Raw genomic sequence first — 21031 nt, 5'->3', positions numbered from 1 at the left:
AACCAACGTAAGTTCGATGCTATATGGGATTGTCGATAGACTTACAAAAGTAGCCCATTTTTTGTCTGTCAGGACTATTTACTCAGCAGAGGATTATGCAAGGCTTTACAATAGGGAGATAGTACGAGTTCATGGTTCCCCTATATCTATTATCTCAGATAGAGGTGCTCAATTTACAGTTAATTTCTGGAAGTATTTCCAAAAAGGATTGGGGACTCAGGTAAGTCTTAGTACAATATTTCATCCCCAGACAGACGGTCAGGCTGAACGTACGATTCAGACACTGGAGGATATGCTATGGGCTTGTGTGATGGACTTCAGGGTTAACTGGTATGATCATTTTCCACTTATTGAGTTTGCATGTAATAATAGTTATCATTCCAGCATTCAGATGGCTCCATACGCAGCTCTTTACAGACAGAAGTGTAGGTCACCTATAGGATGGTTCGAGATTGGGGAAACTAAGTTAGTATAACCAGAGTTGGTACAACAGGAAGTTGAGAAGATTAAGCTTATACGGGAAAGGCTACTAGCAGCTCAGAGTCGTCAGAAGTCCTATGCATATAATCGATGACGAGACTTAGAGTTTCAGGTAGATGACTAGGTACTCCTAAATGTATCACCGATGAAAGTTATGAGATTCGGTAAGAAAGGAAAGCTTAGCCCTCGATACATTGGACCTTATAAGATTATACATAGAGTAGGACAAATAGCATATGAGTTATACTTGCCTTCCAAATTGGAGTCTGTACATCCAGTATTTCATGTTTCTATGATCCGTAGGTGTATTGGAGATCCCTCTAAAATCATTCCAGTTGACGATGTTCAGTTTACAGAGCAGCTATCATATGAGGAAGCTCCCATTGCTATACTAGATAGACAAGTTCAGAGATTAATAACTAAGGATGTAGCTTTGGTTAAAGTACTTTGGATTAACAATAATGTGGAGGAGATGACTTGGGAAGCTGAAGAAGAAATGAAGACTAGGTATCCTCACTTGTTTCCACTTCCGGAGGAGGATCGGACTGAGACATCACAACCTTTAGGTACGTATATGGTATTTGATTCTTATGTTAGTAACTATTATTGGTCGTGTGAGGCCATTGATGTTATTGATGGCCCTGTGTGGCTTTGTATTGTTGGGTTTTCTGTGTGACAAGTTGGTAGTAGTACCGTTACAGAGGAGACTCTGCCAAAATTTCTATAGATTTCTGGGAGTTTAACATCCGAGGACGAATTTTTCTAAGGGGGAAGATTGTTATACCTTGTGCGTCCCAAGGTGACGTAATGAATAAGAGACTTGTTAATCATGATTTAAATAATTTTAAAGTCATAATATGGCTATATATGATGTTTTTATTGAAAATATGAAGTTTGAGAAAAATCAGATTAAAGTTACGGAAACACCGACTAAGGATTTCCCTTGTAACAGAGCTTTTTGAGAAATATATTTTGTGTGCTATATAAGGTCTTTTTGGGACATATTATATACCAAATTGAAGGTCTTGGAATTTAGTTTCCAACTCACTTAACCGTTCATTCATACGACACCTGGATAAAACGTTATAAGAGTTGGAAGAAGGGCCAATCATAAGGTGCCAAGTAGCACCTTTTTGACTTTTAAGAAAAATGGGATATTTACATCCCATCTTGTCTCTTTCTCCATTTTTCTGGAGAGCACGCCCAAATAACACCCCTAACTTTACTCTTAATCTCTATACAAGAGTTTCAAACAAGATTATCATCCCGGGCACGGAATCAAGAAGCGTTAATATTAAAACGATCCCTATGACGTAAGTATCGCTATATCGCCTCTCTTTTTCCTTGTGGTTTGAGATTTGGAAGGTACTTCATAGTTAATAAAACATGTAATTTCTGTATTTAAGTGTTTAAATATCAAGGAATGTTGATAAATTCATTTCCTAATAGTTAAAACTCACGGGACAGTGATCGGAAGTCGTGAGTTTGAGTTATTTGACTTGTAGTGGACTGTTTTATGGGTTGTTTTGTGTTGCCTTTTGGATATATATTTTTCTACTGTTTAATGGAGTTTTGGAGGACAAATGGTGTGGAGAAACACCACATAATGACAAAATGATGGGCTGGTCGTTCGTCGTTATATTTGTTTTAGTTGTTTGATACTACTTTAGTTGTCGTTTTATATATAAAGTGATTAGGGTGTGTGAGCTTTTTGTGGTATATTGTGATGGAGGTAAGGTTGGAAAATGATGCTTACATGTTGTTATTATTGTGTTCTTGTTGTTGTTGGTATATGGTATTGGAGGAGGGCCTAGTTACAGGGGAGATGCCGCCCAAATTTACGTAAACGAGCTACTAGTTTAAGTTGCGGACTTAGCCTTTACTCAGCATTGATTTTGAATCTCCTTATGATGTGGTAGATTGGTTTGAGTTGTTTGAAGAATTTCTTGGAAGGTATTAAGGACTCAATGGAGTTAAGGTATGTTAAGGTTATCCCTCCTTTCCTTTTGGCATGATTCATACGATACAAACGAAACGAGCAAATACGCAACTTTCATAAATGACTCTATTCATAGAAATACTACGGATATCTATATTCTTGATTACCCATGTGTCTTCTTATTCTATCATCTGTTTATGGGTCTCAGAAGAATACGCAAGTTGATAAAGTTTATTTCATAATATTAATCAAAGGCATAGTGATCTTATGACATTTTGAGAAATCTTATTAACGTACTTCTTATGCATTTCATTCATGTATACATGTACATTGAACCATGACCATATGGAATTATATACGCATATATTATATGTATATGGGATATGGGAAAAGTTTATGGTGTTATATACGCACCACCACCTGATCAGCTAGTATATGTTGATGATTTTGCCCAAAGTGGCTGAGATAATATGATGGGGTACCCTCAGAGGCTTGATGATGTTATGTACGCATATACCTATGCATGGTATAGCATTTATACGCACATGCATGACATTATAAATTTTCATGATTCACAGAGCTATTCATAATTACAGGTTAAGTTCTTTACTCTATGTTTCTTTCATGTCTTTTATATACTACTGTCATGCCTTACATACTCGGTACTTTATTTCTACTAACGTCCATTTTTCTTAGGGATGCTGCGTTTCATGCCCACAGATCTCGATAGACAGGTTGAGAATTCTCCAAGTAGGCTACCAGCTCAGTGGAAGATGTTGGTGCGCTCTATTTGCTCCGAAGTTTCTTATTTGGTCAGTATGATTCGGACGTGTATTGTTTAGTTTGGCAGGGGCCTGTCCCAACCTTTATGGTATTTATCTACTCTTAGAGGCTTGTAGACATATGCCATGTACGTAAAAGATTGTATGGCCTTGTCGGCCTACGTTTAATGTACGAGTGATCATTTTGGTCTTATAGGCCCAAGTTGGTATTACATGTTTTATTCTAGTTATCCTACAACAGCCTTTCCATCTCATATACCCATGATAGTATGATACGAAAGATACGTTATGTTGGTACTCGGTTGATTAAGGTACCGGGTGCCCGTCGTGGCCCATCGGTTTGGGTCGTGACATAATTGCCAGTATGCCAGATATGGATGCCCTCATAAGGGATCTTAACGACATTCGGACAGCAATGTGGGATGAATCTAGACCAACGGTGCTGTCAAAGAATATATTTTTTGCTGATAAAGTGCGCCTAAGCAGGGCAGTGCAAATATACAGCATAAAAGAGTGTCGTGAGATCGTGGTTCATGAGTCATCTCCGGAAGTATACAAGGTTATTTGTCATAGATGGTTTTAAGGTTGTACATGGATGTTGTGTGCGAGAAAGTTGAAAAGAAATATGTGGATTGTGAGGAAATACATTGGCACCCACACTTGTGAAATGGACACATTCAGTGGGAATTATTTTAACTTGAATGTTGACTTGATTTCTCTTGTCTTGATTCCACATATTGAATTGTCCATAAGATACAAGATTAAAGAGTGTATAGCATTTGTCCACCAGGTATGTGTATGTACCATTACCAAAAGAAAGGCATTTCTCGGGTGTAAACGTGCGTTTGAGATTGTTTATGGTAACTGGGATAAGTCCTTTGTCACTCCACCCAGGTACATGGTTGCATTGCAACACTTTAACCCCAGGACTATTATTGAATGGAAGCTTGACCGGAGTTCGGGAATATAAATAATCACATTCATATATGTGTTTTGGGCATTTAAACCAGACATTGATGGTTTTGTGAATTGTCGGCCGATAATATCCATAGATGGCACTCATCTCTATGAAAAGTATGATATTAAGTTGTTGATCGCCGTTGTAGTAGATGATAATGGAAGCATATTTTCCCTCGTATTTGCTATTTGTGCCAATAAAATCCAAGAGACGTGGACATTGTTTTTGAACCACATGAAGGAGCACGTTGTCAGACAACGTTTAGGTATTTATCTAATATCTTATCGGCATGGCGATATTTTATGTTCTGTACAGAATTTGCATGCATGGCAGGAACCGTATGCCTACCACTGTTACTGTGTTAGGCACTTGAAGACCAACTTCCAGAGGGCTCATCCGAACAAAGACTTATATGATTTAATGTGGAAGGCTGCAACAGATCACCAAGAGTGTAAATTCAGGAAGCAAATGTAATTGATTAGGCAAGATGACCCAGAACCATATCGTTGGTTGATGCGACATGAGCTTGACAAGTAGACTTTGCATAAGTATGGTGGTAGAAGATGGGAAATTTTGACTACAAATATGTCAGAGTCTTTCAATAGGTTGTTGAAGTCTGCACGTGGATTGCCTGTCACTGCCATGGTGAGGATGTCATTCAAGCAGATGGCGGAGAGGTTTGTTGAAAGATCTAGAGGTGCATCGTCATTGATGGAAAGGGGTGTTGAATTTATGCCACACCCAATGAAACAATTTGAGAAATGTAGGAATCGAGCACAGTGGCATACATTTTTGCAGTATTGCAGCGAGCAAAATATTTTTGAAGTTTGTACTGGTCTGCATCAAAATCGTAGGAGTAATACATACACCGTCAATGAATCCAGAAGATTATGCTCGTGTGGAAAATGGTCAATCTATCACTTGCCATGTGCGCATGCCATGAAGTGCTTTTAACATATATGTTTTGTGGAAACGAGGTACGTTGATAAAGAATATAGTGTTGCTGCATAAGTAAACACTTATAGTGAACAATTGCAGCCTGTGGGTGCTGAGCATTATTGGCCGCCGAAATCATTTAAAATGGTGTGTAACAAAGATTATGTGCATCAACGACAAGTGCATAAAAGAACCCAGATACAGAACTAAATGGATATTGGTGATACTGTTTATGCGCGTAAATATGGCATATGTTCCCAAACAGGACATGATCACCGTAAATGTCCTTCAGCTGGTTTGGGAAGCGGTGGCAATTCAGCTCCAAGTGGCAATTCATCCAATGTGCCCAATTATCAAGGATAAACGTAGTATTTTGTTGCAGTATTTTTGTTGTACTAAATGTGTGTAAAAGTTCAGTTTGCAAAATTTCTAAATTAAAATTATGTTTTCGATAGGGTTAAATCTAATTGATATTTAGCATTAAAGATTCAATACAACAACTTCAAATATTTCCCAAGAAATAAATAACAATTTTCATTCGCTATTATCATCATTGTTTGGCACTATTTCATTGTAACTTTCTTCATCTTCTTCGTCAATATCTTGTACGGACCCTTCCGGACGGAGGGCATCGTAATCTAGGCCCCAGTTGACACATATTTCTCGTATTTCATCGCTATCATCAATAAGACCACTTACTTTATTTCTACAACAATATGTGACTCATACGTCCAACATCTGCGGTAAAAACTTAGGTAGTCCCTCCCACTCGACAACTGTTAGGAAAACAGGGTAATCAATGTCTCTATGTAATTTTTTATTTTCTAATAAATCCCAATACTTATCCTCCGTTCCTTGCAGGTAGTTAATATCATCCAATGCATGATGAACGGCTAATGCCTTTTCCATCTCTAAAATCTCCTTCATCAAATGTCGAATCACTTTTGGTTCATCTTTTGTGTGTGTTTGTTTGGAAGGTTGCAGACAGTGCTTGTTGTACAACTAGCCGATGCCAGTGGCATAGTACTTCATAATCACACCGTTTTGAGTAAAGAGGAACCCATTATAGTTTTTCACCCCAAATTTGCATACCTTCAGGCTTTGTAGAATGCGCTTTGCTCTCAATAATGTGCCCTGCAACTTTGAGATCAGTGTGTATATTGATAGGTTTATTTTCCAAGGTACGTAGAACACCATACCACTTGTCATCAACCAAATCAGTATAGCAGCCTAGCATATTTTTTTCAAGGTAGGGATCGATTGTGTTATGACATGTTCCATGTGGATCTGTTGAACTACCTTCACCTTCTTGCCTTTTCTTAAACCACTTATTAAATATTAATGGAATTTCTGAAATGGATGTTGTAATGGTTCTCGAAATGGTCTTTGAATACTGCAATGTTGGTGCAACTTAAAAAGAACTAAACTGCACGAACTTGTATATTAAACGTAGCGCATCATCAATATGTGTTATGTGTATTGTCATGTCGACCTGAAAAAGTTGTCGACCTGAAAAGGATGCACACATTTGTACCCTAAAGAATCATTAGCACGTGAAACGTAGCGCATCATCAATATGCGTTATATGTATTATCATGTTGACCTGAAAAAGTTGTTGACCTGAAAAAGCTGTCGACCTGAAAAAGCTACGCCCACTTGTACCCTAAAGAATCATTAGCACGCGAAAGAATCATTAGCACATAATACGTAGCGCATCACCAACATGTGTTATGTAACCTAAAATCACTCCTATTTGCCTATAAAAACCTCGTGCATTTTAGTTATTATTTGCGTTGTAACGAAACGAAGAAAATAACTTTCCATTAATTTTTTATTTTCGAGCATTATGACATGTCTGGACGTAATGGCGTACCAAGGTGTTACTGTAGCAAACGTGCGATTTTGAAGCCATGTTGGTCAAATTACAATCTGGGGTGCAGACGTTGGATGTGTAAACAAGTTTTAAGTTATTATTATTGAAAAAAATGTTTGTTAATAGTTTTTATATAACATGTTAATTAATAGTCTTTTGTTATCATCCCCATTGATAGGACAAAAATCAATGTGGTTTTGAAGAATGGTATGATGAACCCATTAACCAGGAATACTACAAATCGTGTTTGATAAACATTTGGAATCTGATCGATGAGTATGAACTCCAGATCTTGAAACGGCAAGAACAACTTGCGACAATGAAGGAGAAACTAAAAGAGGCAGAAGAAGAAAATAACCGGTTGGAAGAGAAATTTAAATGGTTGAAGTATAGAATAATGGGCGATAGTGACTAAACAAACATATTGATGCATTTAGTATAGTTTTTTATTTTTATGTTGTACGTGTCATATATTATCTTTAATTGTTAACGAATTTAAATTTATGTTAAGCTGTTTTATTATTGTGTGTGTGTTCTAGTGTTAAACTAATAAATAACTCGAAAAATAAAAACACATGCGCAAATTATGTAAAACATCAATAATTTTGCTATTAAATATTTAATGTCAAATATACAACTCATAATACATATCAATGAGTCTCACAACCTGTATGCTTCAAAGCATTGGATGGTCTGAGGCGCATCTCATCTCGTCCGGCTACACTATCAAGATCATCCTCATTACGTCGCCTCTTTATCGGAGGATGTTCTGCAGCATGATCATCAGTAAGGCTGGCAGGCTTAGTAGAAGCGGTCGTTGGGCCATCAGCAACCTACAAAATAATAAGATATTTTAGTATATGAAATATAGAATACTAATGTACGTGTTAGCAAAAAATATTAATGGTCATACCATGGTCTCAGTGGGCTCTTGAATAAGATCATCTGTCTCCGACAAGTTAGTATCGCACAATGTGGCCTCCGTGACGGGCGATGAAGAAATCCTTAAAAAAATAAAAATACTTTAGATAATACTGACTAATCTATAAGATAAAAATAAATTAAAATAATAGTAATACAAACAAACCTGCGCTTGAGTAGCAACACAATGCTTTGTCGGAACATCGAGGTGCACTGGAGTAGATGAAGTATGTGAAAGATCCTCAGCATCCCTCGGGGATGAGCCATAACTCAGTCGTCGCCCACTATGCACCACTCGTATCGGACGATCAACAGCAATTGTCGATGGCTCTAGACGATTAGGAAAAACCTGATCCCACTCCTCCTGCATAATGGTCGTGCCCACGATCAACAATGGAGCTACGGGGTCACCTGCGAAGTCCCTAGTGACTGTTGAAGGCTGAATGATGGCATATCATAAGGAGTATCGTGTGGCTCAGGGTGGTCACCCGGCTGATCATATCTAATATCCTCCACGAGTACCTCAACGCCCCTTGCTGGGGAGCCCATCCTCGCCGACCACCACGACCACGTGGTCCACCCCTTCCTCTCTAGACACGCCTGCCACGTATACCACGTTCAGAGGCCATTTGTGGCCCATGATTGTACTCCTCGGGCGGCACATAAGCAGCCTCATATCCTAAGCGCCAATACTCTCGGTCACGTCTCAATGTGTCAGTAGCAAGATCAGTAACCCGATGGCCAAACTCGTGCACAACAACCGCTCCCTCGCATGTATGTTGTAGCATTACAGTTCCAGCTGGTAGAACTGGTGTAAGCCAATAGCCTGCATAGCATATAAAATATTAATTATGAAAGGATAATGTAACATTATAAGTAAGTATAACAAATAACATACCAGTGACTCATGTCTCCCGACATATGGAATGTACCGACCACCAGCGCGATGAAGGGGATTCCCGACAAGAAGTCGGGTAACACTGCGATACCAACCCATGTACTCATGCTCGCCCTCCAAACAGTCAGATGGAGGGTATGGCGGAATAAATCCATACCTCTGGTCCCAATCTTCAATCTGGGCCTCTAGCCAGACCAGGTATGTCTGGTCGACCCTGCTGCGATCATCCCACTGGTAATGTGTCATGTGCCAAGTAGGTAGAATAGGTACAAGCTGGGGTCGACCAAACTGGCGAAGGACTCGCTCGGTGGCATGATGCTCGACTATATCGAGACATATCAGTGGGATGGAAGAGCTCCACATAGCTCGACCTCGAAAGCAATAATCTGGCAATCCAGCTATGAGCACGTCATTGTATGGCCTCCATATAAACTATTTATTAAACACAAGAATCGTGATTAAATGCAACACATATCAAGCCAGGCCAAGTAAACTTAAGTATATATGTACTTGAGCGCCATCAAGTAAATCCAACAAATCCTGGTAATAAGGGAGATGATGTCGAGCCTCGACCTCGCGGGCGTGGCCTCGCCTATCAACCCACCTCCAAGCTAGCGGGAGAAATGGTAGAGGTGGTGCATCCGGAGCTATCGGTGGCAGAGGTAGCTGGAACTGCAGGAACTGCTCCCATGCCCAAACCTAATATAGATTGTGGACGTAAAATTCAAGGCATTTTTTACTATGTATGTTATAATCGTGAAAAGAATTGATTATGTCTTCACCTGCAGCAGCGGTAAAAAAACCGACAACGTCTCTCTGGGTGCCCATGCACGCCAGACACATCTGCCTATACAGGTAAGCTAGAACAGCTGCACCCCAGCCGTAACCAGATAAATCATCTAGCCGCTCCAGATGATGTAGAAATCGCAAGCTGACTAGGTTTTCCGAAGTGTTCGGGAACAGTATACCAAAAACATCATCAGCAACAATAGCCTCGTGTGCCGGCTGATATCCTCTGATGGTGAATCATCAGTAGTCTCAGCATCCATCGCCACCAGATGTTTCCTAGCGGGCGTCAGCTACAATTGACTGGCCCTACTCAACGCAATCGGCTCCGCAGGCTGGAAACCGGTGAGTCGCTGCAACATATGAAGGTAATCCTCTCACGTATAGTCTCTAAGAGCATGCGGGTAAGCTACAGGTATACCATCAACGGGAAGCCCGAAAAGAACCTCCGTGTCCTCTAGCGTGATGGTATTCTCGTCGTTGGATAGATGAAATGTATGCGTCTCCGATCGCCAACGCTCTATCATAGCTGTGATTAGCGCCCAGACGAACTGCAACCGGCCAATCTCTATGATCCTGTAAAAACCCATCCGTTGAAGGCGTCTAACTATACAGGGATGCAGTGGGTGGTCCCTAATGAACTCCCACAGATCGTCTATACGTCTGGGGTGGAAGGTCTGGGACAGACACTACCCATCCCAAATGTGTGAAGACCTATGGTTGCCCTGTAGCAACAATAGCTCTCGAGATGCAGGTCCGGGATGCACAGGGGAAAGCTCCATGACGATGTATGTAAATTGAACAATATTAATAAAAGTATTTTTCTGTTTAATTGTTTAACATCTTAAAATATATTGCAATATCTTTTATATTAATATTTAATCAATAATTTTTCTATATTATTACTTAGGCTGATACATTTTCTATATTATTATTTTATATGTTAGTTTCTTACCTTTTTTTACTAAAATTCGACAGGATTTTGTTTGAACTATCATCTTTTTCAGCTATTTTTGGGTATAATAAAATTAAATAATTAATTCTCATAACTATACATGATATAATTAATAAGTATTCATATAAAAATACTTAGTTTAACAAATTTTCTATATTGTTGTTTTATATGTTATTTTCTTACATTTTTTTACTAAATTTCGAGAGGGTTTTTCATTTTGTTTTGAACTGTCATCTTTTTTTTCAGATATTTTTGGGGTTAACAGAGAATTAAATAATTAATTCCAATAACTAAAAATATATTTTAGTAATTATTCATATAACAAATACTTAGGTTGATAAATTTTCTATATTAATATTTCATATGTTAGTTTCCTACATTATTTTACAAAAATTCTACAGGGTTTGTTCGAACTATCAACTTTTTAAAGTTTTATTTTTTGAATTATAACAGAATTAAATATTAAAATTTCATAAGTAATCAAGATATATTCAATAATTATTCATATAAAAAATACTACAAACTTAATAGTAAATAATATTGAATTAAATTCATTCGTAACGATTTATTTGTTAACTGTCATATTTTGCCCAAATTTCCCGGCAACGTCTCTTTTGTAACGTCAACTGATTATTTTATGATTCATATCTAATATTTGATAATTATCTACTTATACATTAAATCAATCATTGAGTACTCTAACCGAGTTTGTTAAGGAGAGCACGTAGTTTTTCTATTTTCTGGTCACGGAAGAAAACTGGCCCGATATTTATATATGTATAGCGCATATATAGGATGCGCTATACCTACCTGCTTTTTCAACTTCTGGTATAGCGCATCCTGCACATGTGTTATATATATATATATATATATATATATATATATATATATATATATATTTTATTTATTTATTTATTTTTATTTTTTTTTGCCCGCCAATTTAAAATTCAAACATAGCGTATGCAACCCGTGCGTTATACCTTAACGGACTAACGTGTCGTTAAGGTATAGCGCATTGAAGACATGCGTTATATATAAATTGGTCCTCAATTACTATTTTCACCTATTTTTGTATTTTGAGTCCAAAAAAATAATATTTGGACTCTTATTTTTCATGAGTTAATTTGGACAACTTCTGTGGGTTGATGTGGGCAATGTCAGTAGCCCATCTTGACCTATCTCCTAAACTATCCCAATAATAATATAATTACTCAGCCCATGATAACATTTATTGGATGCTAAATCGTAATTAGAGTTGAATCATGACAAAATTGGCTTAGAAGTTTCTAATGTCATAGAAATATAATATGTTTGCTAAGGAGATAGATCTATTTGACATAGGAATATGCTTCCCTTTAAGAATCTACAACAAGAGCCCATTCCATCCAAGAAAAGAAAATATGCTAAAACGTTTTTTACTAAAACGTTGGGACAAAATCCTCAAACTTGGTGGTATTGTTTATCCTGTGCTTAATTGGCTTTTTAATATCAGGTATATAAACTAATAGGGTAAAAATCAGTTACACTCCAAATTTTACAATAAAAATCAAAACAGACGTTTTTTGGGGCTTATCCTAAGCAATTTCTATTTTATTCTTATAGCCTTTTTATCCTCCATCAAGGCAATACTTTTTTATGTTATAAGTATATAGTTTTTAATTCTTAACCTAGGTATTCTAACTATTATTTAAATAATTTTATATCTTATTATAGATTTTTATTTAAGTTCATTAAAATTATAAGTAGAATAATCCTTTTTTAGAATTTGTTACAAAATCTAACATTATTTTTTATAATTATTATTTTAAAATTATATGCATTGAGTATGTACATATGTATATGTTATACATATGTTTGCATGCGTGTGTGTGTGTTTACTTAAGGTTTTACTTTTCTCTTAATATTTATTGTGTATATAGATAAATGGGTTTTAATCATTAACAGAATAGTTGCTAGCTGAAGGTAATGCAAAAGGAAGAAGTTCAAGTGCGGAGATTTTTAGAATGACTTTGGTTACATATGTTTATCACTGTATACAGCCAAAACCGATTAGTCTATCGTATGAACTGGTCGAGATGGTAATACTTTGATCGAAGAGCGTCTTCGTAATATCAGGTTGAGGTCCGAAATCAGGTCATCAAGCTTTGAGTTCTAGGACCGATCAATGTCAAGCTCGATATCATTATCGAGCTCGAATCCAAATCGAGCTATGAAGCGTAGCGAAATTATCGAGCTTAAGATTCATAGACCGACCGGTACCGACCCCGAATCGATACCGGACTCCGAGTCAGAATCAAGCTCGAGTCAAGATCGAGAACTCGAGTCAATATCGAGCTCACAGACAAGAGTCGTTGCAACCGCACTAGGGGAGAGAATCCTGGCAAGAATTAGGGAAAAGCTAATTCATCATGGGCTCCCCACTATGTATTTTTTATTACATCTAAAGTAGGATCCCGCCACAATAAAAGAAATTATTGTTGTTTCTGTAAAGACACATTCACATGGTAACAAGAATACTATTTTCTCATATTGCAAGATTAATATTTTGAGATCCATTACTTCGTCTTATTTTGTTCATTCATTTTCTTCCTCTCAATTGTGTTTATCTTTCATTCTTTATAGTCAAGATTGGATATTTTTATTTATTTTTACGATTTGTGTCAAGTTGTACCACATACCCTTAGAACTATATATAAATTCATACTCTATCCAATTTTTCGGGTAAACAGTTTGGCGCCCACCGTGGAGCTAAGGATAATAGTGGTTATTTGATACAAATCTACAACACACACCATTTTACGCTTGTCTTTTGAAAGTGTATTTGATTTCGTATTAGCAATGGCAAACCCTCGATTGATGTCTTTACCTATCGACAACGAAGTCGGCCTTCAAGATGAAACCAACAACTTGACGCCCAAGGCCGGAAGGCCGCTTATCGATGTCGTGGAAGATCAAGTCGGAGTACCTGAAGCTCGGGTCGAAGTACCACTAGACGTTAATTCGCATGTGGCCCTTGAGGCAAACCAACGTTCTGAACCTGAAAATAGCGTTCATGGTGGTACTCGATCTGCAGCTCGAGACACCCATAACGTTGAGGAAAACGGAGTCAGCTTGCATATGATTTTTGAAATGCCGCAAGCCCAACAGGTAGCGATAGCTAAGTTGCAAAGCCAAACCCAGGTACCAAGCAGGCCAGAGCCCAGTCCACCTTGAGAAATTACCCACAGAACGGAGCCATCCATAGTGAGGTCAAATGAGCAAGAATCGGGGACTACTCCCAAAATTGCTAAGATACTCGAGGAGCTCACAAAGCGGATTGAAGGAAACGATAAAAAGTAGAAATATATAACTCTAGGGTCGATCAGATCCCGGGGGTACCACCAATGATAAAAGGGTTGGATTCCAAAAAAATCATGCAAAAGCCTTTTTCCTCGAGTGCAGCCCCAAAACCAATCCCAAAAACTTTTCTTATACCCGAGATTTCCAAAAATAACGGAACGACCGACTCCAACGAACACGTCACCTCTTACACATGTGCAATCAAGTGTAACAATTAGAAGATGACGAAATCGAATTTTTGTCGTTGAAAAAATTCGGAGAGACCCTCTCGAAGGGAGCAATGATTTGGTATCACAATCTGCCACCGAATTCCATCGACTCATTTGCCATACTATGAGATTCTTTCATAAAGGCACACGCCGATGCCATAAAATCGCAACAAGGAAATCGGACATTTTCAAAGTAAAACAAAGGGATAATTAAATGCTGAGGGAATTCGTGTCCCGATTTCAAATGGAACGCATGGAGTTGCCACCGGTCACAGACGATTGGGTCATTCAAGCTTTCACCCAAGGGTTGAACGAGCAAAGTTCGATAGCATCACCTCGGCTGAAACAAAATTTGATTGAATATCCAGCTGTAACTTGGGCAGATATGCACACTCGATATCAGTCAAAAATCAGGGTCGAAGACGACCAATTAGGAGCTCCTTCCGGATCATTACCTCCAAATAGGTCGGTTATTAAAAATCAGAGGGACATCGACAGAGAGCCAAGGTCGAACAGAGACCGATATCAACCATACACCATAAATCGAAGGAACGATGGTTCGGGACGCAATTCCGCCCGGAACAATCGAAGAAGTGATCAAGGGCAGAATTCTCGGGGACTTACGAGCAAAAGTGGTTTCGACAAATATGCCGGTCCTATAGAGGCATCTCGATTATCGCAATATAACTTTAGAATCATTACATCGGGCATTGTATCGTCAATCGGAAGGATCAAGGATATTAGGTGGCCCATACCCATGCAAACCGATCCTTCCCAGAGAAACCCAAATTTGATGTGCAAATATCATGGCACACATGGCCACAAGATCGAGGATTGTAGTCAATAAAGGGATGAGGTAGCCCGTCTATTCAATTAGGGCCACCATCGAGAGTTCCTCAGCGATTGAGCCAAGAGCCATTTCAGAGAGAGAGATGCCAACAAAAAAAATGAACAGGAGGAACCTCAACATATCATTCATATGATCGTCAATGGAGTCGACACTCCACAGGAACCCATACTCAAATGCACAAAGATACTAGTCACTAGAGAAAAACGAAGCCGAGATTATGTGCCCGAAAACACTTTATCGTTCAATAACAAAGAAGCCGAAGGCATCTCTCAGCCCCACAATGACGCTCTGGTAATTTCTATCTTATTAAATAAAGTTCAAGTTAAGCGTGTTTTAGTGGATCCATGCAGCTCTGCGAATACCATCCGATCGAGGGTCGTGGAGTAGCTCGGTCTGCAAAATAAAGTCATGCCCCCAACTCAGGTCTTAAACGGCTTCAACATGGCCAGTGAAACAACTAAAGGGGAGATTATTCTACCGGTAAACATGGCTGGGACCATCCACAAAATACCAAGTTTCACGTAATCGAGGGAGACATGAGGTACAATGCCCTACTCGAAAGGCCTTGGATCCACAATATGAGGGCGGTACCTTTGACTCTCCACCAAGTAATGAAATTCCCGACGTCGGACGGTGTAAAAACAGTATACGGGGAGCAGTATGCTGCGAATAAAATATTTGCGGTCGATGAGGTAACGTTGATATCAACACTATCAACCTCGGAAAGGTCAAGCATCAAAGGTAAACGAAAAGTTAAATAGCAATCACATCCGCCAGCCTCGACCGAATCGGGGAAGCAGGAAATAGAAGAAGAGGAGGAGGATTTTCTGACCCCGCGAACTTTTATCATCCCCGAAGATTCTGAAGCCACCAAATCAATGGTCGAAGAGCTGGAACAGGTTATATTGATCGAGCATCTGCCCGAGAGAAAGGTATACCTGGGAACGGGATTGACCCCCGAACTCAGGAAAAAACTTATTCAATTTCTTATCGATTACATAGATTATTTTGCTTGGTCCCATTTAGACATACCAGGGATCCCACCATCGATAACAACGCACCGGCTGAGCTTGGACCCTAGGTTCAAACCGGTGAAACAAAAAAGAAGAAATCAGTTCGAGTTAAAGCACGCATTCGTAAAGGACGAGGTAACTAAATTTCTCAAAATAGGGTCGATTCGGAAAGTAAAATATCCTGAATGGTTAGCCAATGTAGTTGTAGTCCCTAAAAAAGGGGACAGGCTTAGAATGTGTGTAGATTATAAGGATTTAAACAAGTCGTTCCCCAAAGATTCTTTTCCACTACCTAACATCGATCGCATGATCGACGCCACAGCCGGCCACGAGATTCTTACTTTTCTAGATGCCTATTCCGGGTACAATCAAATTCAAAAGAACCCGGAGGACAGAGAAAAGACTTCATTTATCACCAAGTATGGAACGTATTGTTATAATGTAATGCCCTTCGGGCTAAAAAATATAGGAGCTACTTACCAACGCCTAGTAAATAAAATATTCGAAGAACAAATAGGTAAGTCAATGGAAGTTTATATTAATGACATGCTATTTAAGTCCCTGTGAGCAGAGGACCATTTGACTCATTTGCAGGAGACGTTCGAGATTTTAAGAAAATACAACATGAAGCTCAACCCCGATAAATGTGCTTTCGTGGTTGGTTCGTGCAAGTTCCTTGGCTTCATGGCATCGAATCGGGGAATCGAGATCAACCCCGATAAGATCAAGGCCATCGAACACATCGTCATCGTGGATAGTGTAAAAGCCGTGCAAAAGCTAATCGGATGGATAGCATCCTTAGGCCGATTCATTACAAGGTCATCGGATCGAAGCCACAGATTCTTCTCTCTACTCAAAAAAAAAAAGATTTTGCCTGGACCCCGGAATGCCAACGAGCATTAGAAGAATTGAAGCGATACTTGTCGAGCCCACCACTGATTCACATACCGAAGGCAGATGAGAAACTTTACTTATACTTGGCGATATCGTAAATCGCGATAAGTGTCGTACTAGTTCGAGAAGAGCAAGGTACGCAGTTTCCTGTTTATTATATAAGTCGAAACTTAAGAGAAACAGAAACTAGATATCCACACTTAGAGAAATTGGTACTTGCACTAATAAGCACCTCTAGAAAGTTAAGACCATACTTTCAATATCACCTCATATGCGTGTTAACCACCTACCCACTTCGTAATATTTTGCACAAGCCCGAACTATCGGGCCGAGTGGACAAATGGGATGTTGAACTCAGTGGGTACGATATCGAATATCAACCCCGTACAGCCATCAAGTCTCAAATTTTAGCTGACTTCGTGGCCGATTTCACGCCAACCCTTGTACCCGAAGTTGAAAAGAACTCTTGATAAAATCGGGTACATCATCGGGGGTTTGGATCCTCTTCACAGATGGTGCTTCGAATGTGAAGGGGTCCGGGCTTGGCATCGTTTTGAAACCCCACACGGATGGCATTATTAGGCAATCTATCAAAACTTCTAGGTTGACTAACAATGAGGCCGAGTACGAGGCCATGATTGCAGGTCTCGAGCTAGCTAAAAGCTTAGGAGAAGAAGTCATTGAAGCCAAATGTGACTCTTTACTAGTGGTGAACCAAGTAACCAAAACCTTCGAAGTTCGAGAAGATAGAATGCAAATTACAGGTAACTTTGCACCGTTTCAAGGAATTGACTTTACAACATGTGCCTCGAGAGCAAAACAGTGAGGCCGACGCACTCGCAAGTTTGGGGTCATCAGTCGAGAAAGAAGAGATCGACTCGGGGACTACGGTTCAACTCTCGGGATCCGTAATCGAGAAAGGTCATGCCAAGATAAATTCTACAAGCTTAACCTAGGATTGGATGAATAAGTATATTGAATACTTAAAGAATAGAAAACTCCCATCGAACCCAAAAGAATTGTTACACCCCATATTTTGTACCTGGAAGTACGCCATAAATAAATTAATGGAAGTTTAGGGAATGGGATTATTTTGAGATTATAAGCATAATGCTAATTCAAATACGTGATGAGTAAAATTCGTGAAGGAGAGAAGGTAAGAAAATAGAAGAAAATGAGTTTCGTCCATGTTTCGCAATTTGGGATAAAATACGATCCAAGGTATAATACCCTGTATTTATGGACTAGTGCCATACAAGGTACCATATGACCACAATAGTATGATGTATAAGGTATATTAAAAATGAGTAGTATTTTAAATAAGTTGAGATAATTCTTAATTGTGTGAAAAATTGGTTAATTATTGGGTAATGAGATATCACCTAATTAATTAGGGATATATATGATAATGACTAAATGTGGCAGCCCCTCCATTTAAAATAAGTGACTAATGATCTTAATTGAAAGGTGGCATCATAAGTAAGTACGTGTAAGCCATTTAGTATTTGGCTTCATTGGACTTAAAGAAACAAAGTAAGAGATCTTATAATATTTTTCCTAATTCAACCATTTCAAACAGAACACTCAATCTAGCAAGTTTTCTGTAAGAAGTCTTATAACATCTTCCTAATTTAAGCATTTCAAACAGACGCTACACTTAGCAAGTTTTCAACAAATTTCATTCTCAAAAACACTTCAAATCAGATTCTAAACCTTAAACTAGAAACGTGATTCTTCAAATTCCTACACAAAAATCCAACGAGAATTATTGAAATCATAGCAATGTAAAATTTTGCGGTTCTAAAGGAGTACGGTGCAACCTTTTCCAAGAACATCATACGGACTTTTTCCTAATCCAGGTATGTTAATGTTAAGCCCTTTCTTCATTTTGGCATGATTTCATAATTACACGAGTTTGATAACGAGGCATAAAGAAAAATTCATATCCCGGAATTTACGTATATTTTCCAAATCTTATAAGTTACAGTATTCTCCTTATCGGGACTTCATATCCAATTGAGTATTATCTTCTTCCAGTCAAGAGAGCAGAGAATCTATATATACAGTATTATAGTATTTTCATTACCATCGAGTTATAATCGATGGGCAAGCCCCTATTGGGCAACCTCTGATCAGATGGTAAGTTATATACCGAGCTTACTATGGTCGAGCGCCTAAAAGCGAGCCCAGTTGGCCGAGATACAGAGCCTAGTATGGCCGAGCGCCTATGAGCGAGCCTACTACGGCAGAGCAGTTATATATATATCGAGCCTTATAGGGTCGGACAGCTATTTTACTTACTATGTTGAGAGAGTTGAGTCAGTATCAGCAGGTAACCATATCTTCAGATTATCTTTGACTTCCAGTTGCTTTCACTTATTATATTATCAGTTCAGTTTCAGCTTTCAGTATATTTCCTTACATACTCGGTACATTATTTCGTACTGACGTCCCTTTTCTAGGGGAGCTGCATTTCATGCGTGCAGGTTCAGACAGATAGACGGGTAGACCTCCTCATTAAGAGTTGCCCGAGTTCAGCTTGATCGGTAAACTCTATGCCTTTCGGAGTTGCCGGGTCTAGAGCTTTATGTACATCTTGTGTATATATGTATATATGTTATGAGTAGGTCGAGGAGCTATTCCGATCACAGTATATCCACCAGTAGAGGCATGTAGACATATCCTGTCAGTTAGTGCAGTATGTTGGGCTGGTAGGCCTTTTATGTATATTTTGTTGTTTTCCCAGCTGTAGTAGTTATGAAGGCCTTGTCGACCCAGATTTATATTGATATTTAGTTAGCATTCGCAGTTGTTTTGCAATGTGGCCCATGGCCAAAGTACGACATCACATGTTCAGAGTTCCTTAGTCTCAAGTTGGTACGTAAGGATAGATGAGGCATCGGGTGCCGGTCTCGCCCCCAGGTTCGGGGCGTGACAAAAGTGGTATCAGAGCAGTTCCGTCCTAGGGAGTCTACAAGTCGTGTCTAGTAGAGTCTTGTTTATGGGTGTATTGTGCACCACACTTATAAGCAGGAGGCTACAGGGCATTTAGGTCACTCTTTCTTCTTACTCTAGATCGTGTGGTAGAGCTCACTTATAAGAATTCAAATTATGAACTTCTATTTTATTCATAATAAGATGATGCCTACATTCAGAAAGATGATCGATAAGAGATATAGCTGTGGAAGTGTTGAGTTAGAGGAACTCGATTTTGCATCTTGCTTATGATGAGTAATTTGAGAGGTCTTCGACAGATCATGCATGTACTAAAAGGTGTACGGTTCTTGATAAGGAGCTTTTAGGAAAGAATACTTATCCACTCTTACGGTAAAAAGGAATAACAGAATCGGAAGTTAGACACGAGTTGCAGCAAGAAAAAGAAGCAAGGTGAAGAAGGGTGCGAGGTACCCAGTTAATAAAGATTATCATTATTTACCATTCAGGAAGGGAGATATAAGCATTTTGAATTACCTTCAACAGTAATATATGTACATACAATCGGCCACACTTATCTCAGTCATGCCCTATGGGAGCTAACATATATGGTTTAAGAGAATGACAGGATAGCAGGATCCGGCTGGGGTTAGAGTAACCCAAAATGATGAATAGATGATTTGCGTTAATTGACATTTCGGAAGGATATTACAAAGATGCTAATGGATCTCCTTGTAAGATACCTAGATGGTGCACTCTAAAATAGTACAGCTAGATATGAGTACTACAAGGACGTGCACTGGAATCTTGGAAGAGGTAAATACTACCTTAGTATGGCTCCCGTCCCTAGTAGAGAAAGAATGTTTGGAAATTCGAAGAGCCAATGGATGGAGGAAAGGGAGCTAAAAGCAAAAGATTGTTTTGTTCGAGTTTTCAGAATAAAGTGATAGATAGAAATATTAGTAAGGAAGTACGAAAAGGGATAATGAAGCATTATGAGTGAGATGTGATATATGGATGGCAACGGTAGAGTGTTACAAAATCTATAATCAAATGAAGAAAGAGATGAGAGGTGATGGGCCTTAAGACAACAAAAGAGTATAGGCCATACAGTCACATCCTCATAAGTTCATGACTCTAACGTGATTAACAAAAGGAAAAGTTAGACCCCAGAGTAATAGAAATCAGTATGCATTGGTGAACAAGATAAACTAAACATGAATTAGGAACTGAGTAATTCGATAATAGTCAGCATCATGAGAAT

The 21031-nt window shown here is 38.8% G+C and overlaps 1 protein-coding gene across 1 annotated transcript; it reads right to left on the bottom strand.

Annotated features, from left to right (window-relative positions):
- Positions 1-8479: 8479 nt before the first annotated feature.
- Positions 8480-10355, bottom strand: LOC138910270 (serine/threonine-protein phosphatase 7 long form homolog). The gene is made up of 6 exons (XM_070201499.1): positions 10267-10355; positions 9955-10149; positions 9570-9802; positions 9392-9486; positions 8826-9219; positions 8480-8715 (listed from the first exon to the last, which is right to left on the bottom strand). The coding sequence occupies exons 1-6, from the start codon at positions 10353-10355 to the stop codon at positions 8480-8482; spliced, it is 1242 nt and encodes a 413-aa protein (XP_070057600.1).
- Positions 10356-21031: the final 10676 nt, after the last annotated feature.

Source organism: Nicotiana tomentosiformis, chromosome 4 (genome assembly GCF_000390325.3).
Source record: "Nicotiana tomentosiformis chromosome 4, ASM39032v3, whole genome shotgun sequence".
Taxonomy (NCBI): Eukaryota; Viridiplantae; Streptophyta; class Magnoliopsida; order Solanales; family Solanaceae; genus Nicotiana; species Nicotiana tomentosiformis.
This window is presented reverse-complemented; position numbering and strand designations above follow the sequence as displayed.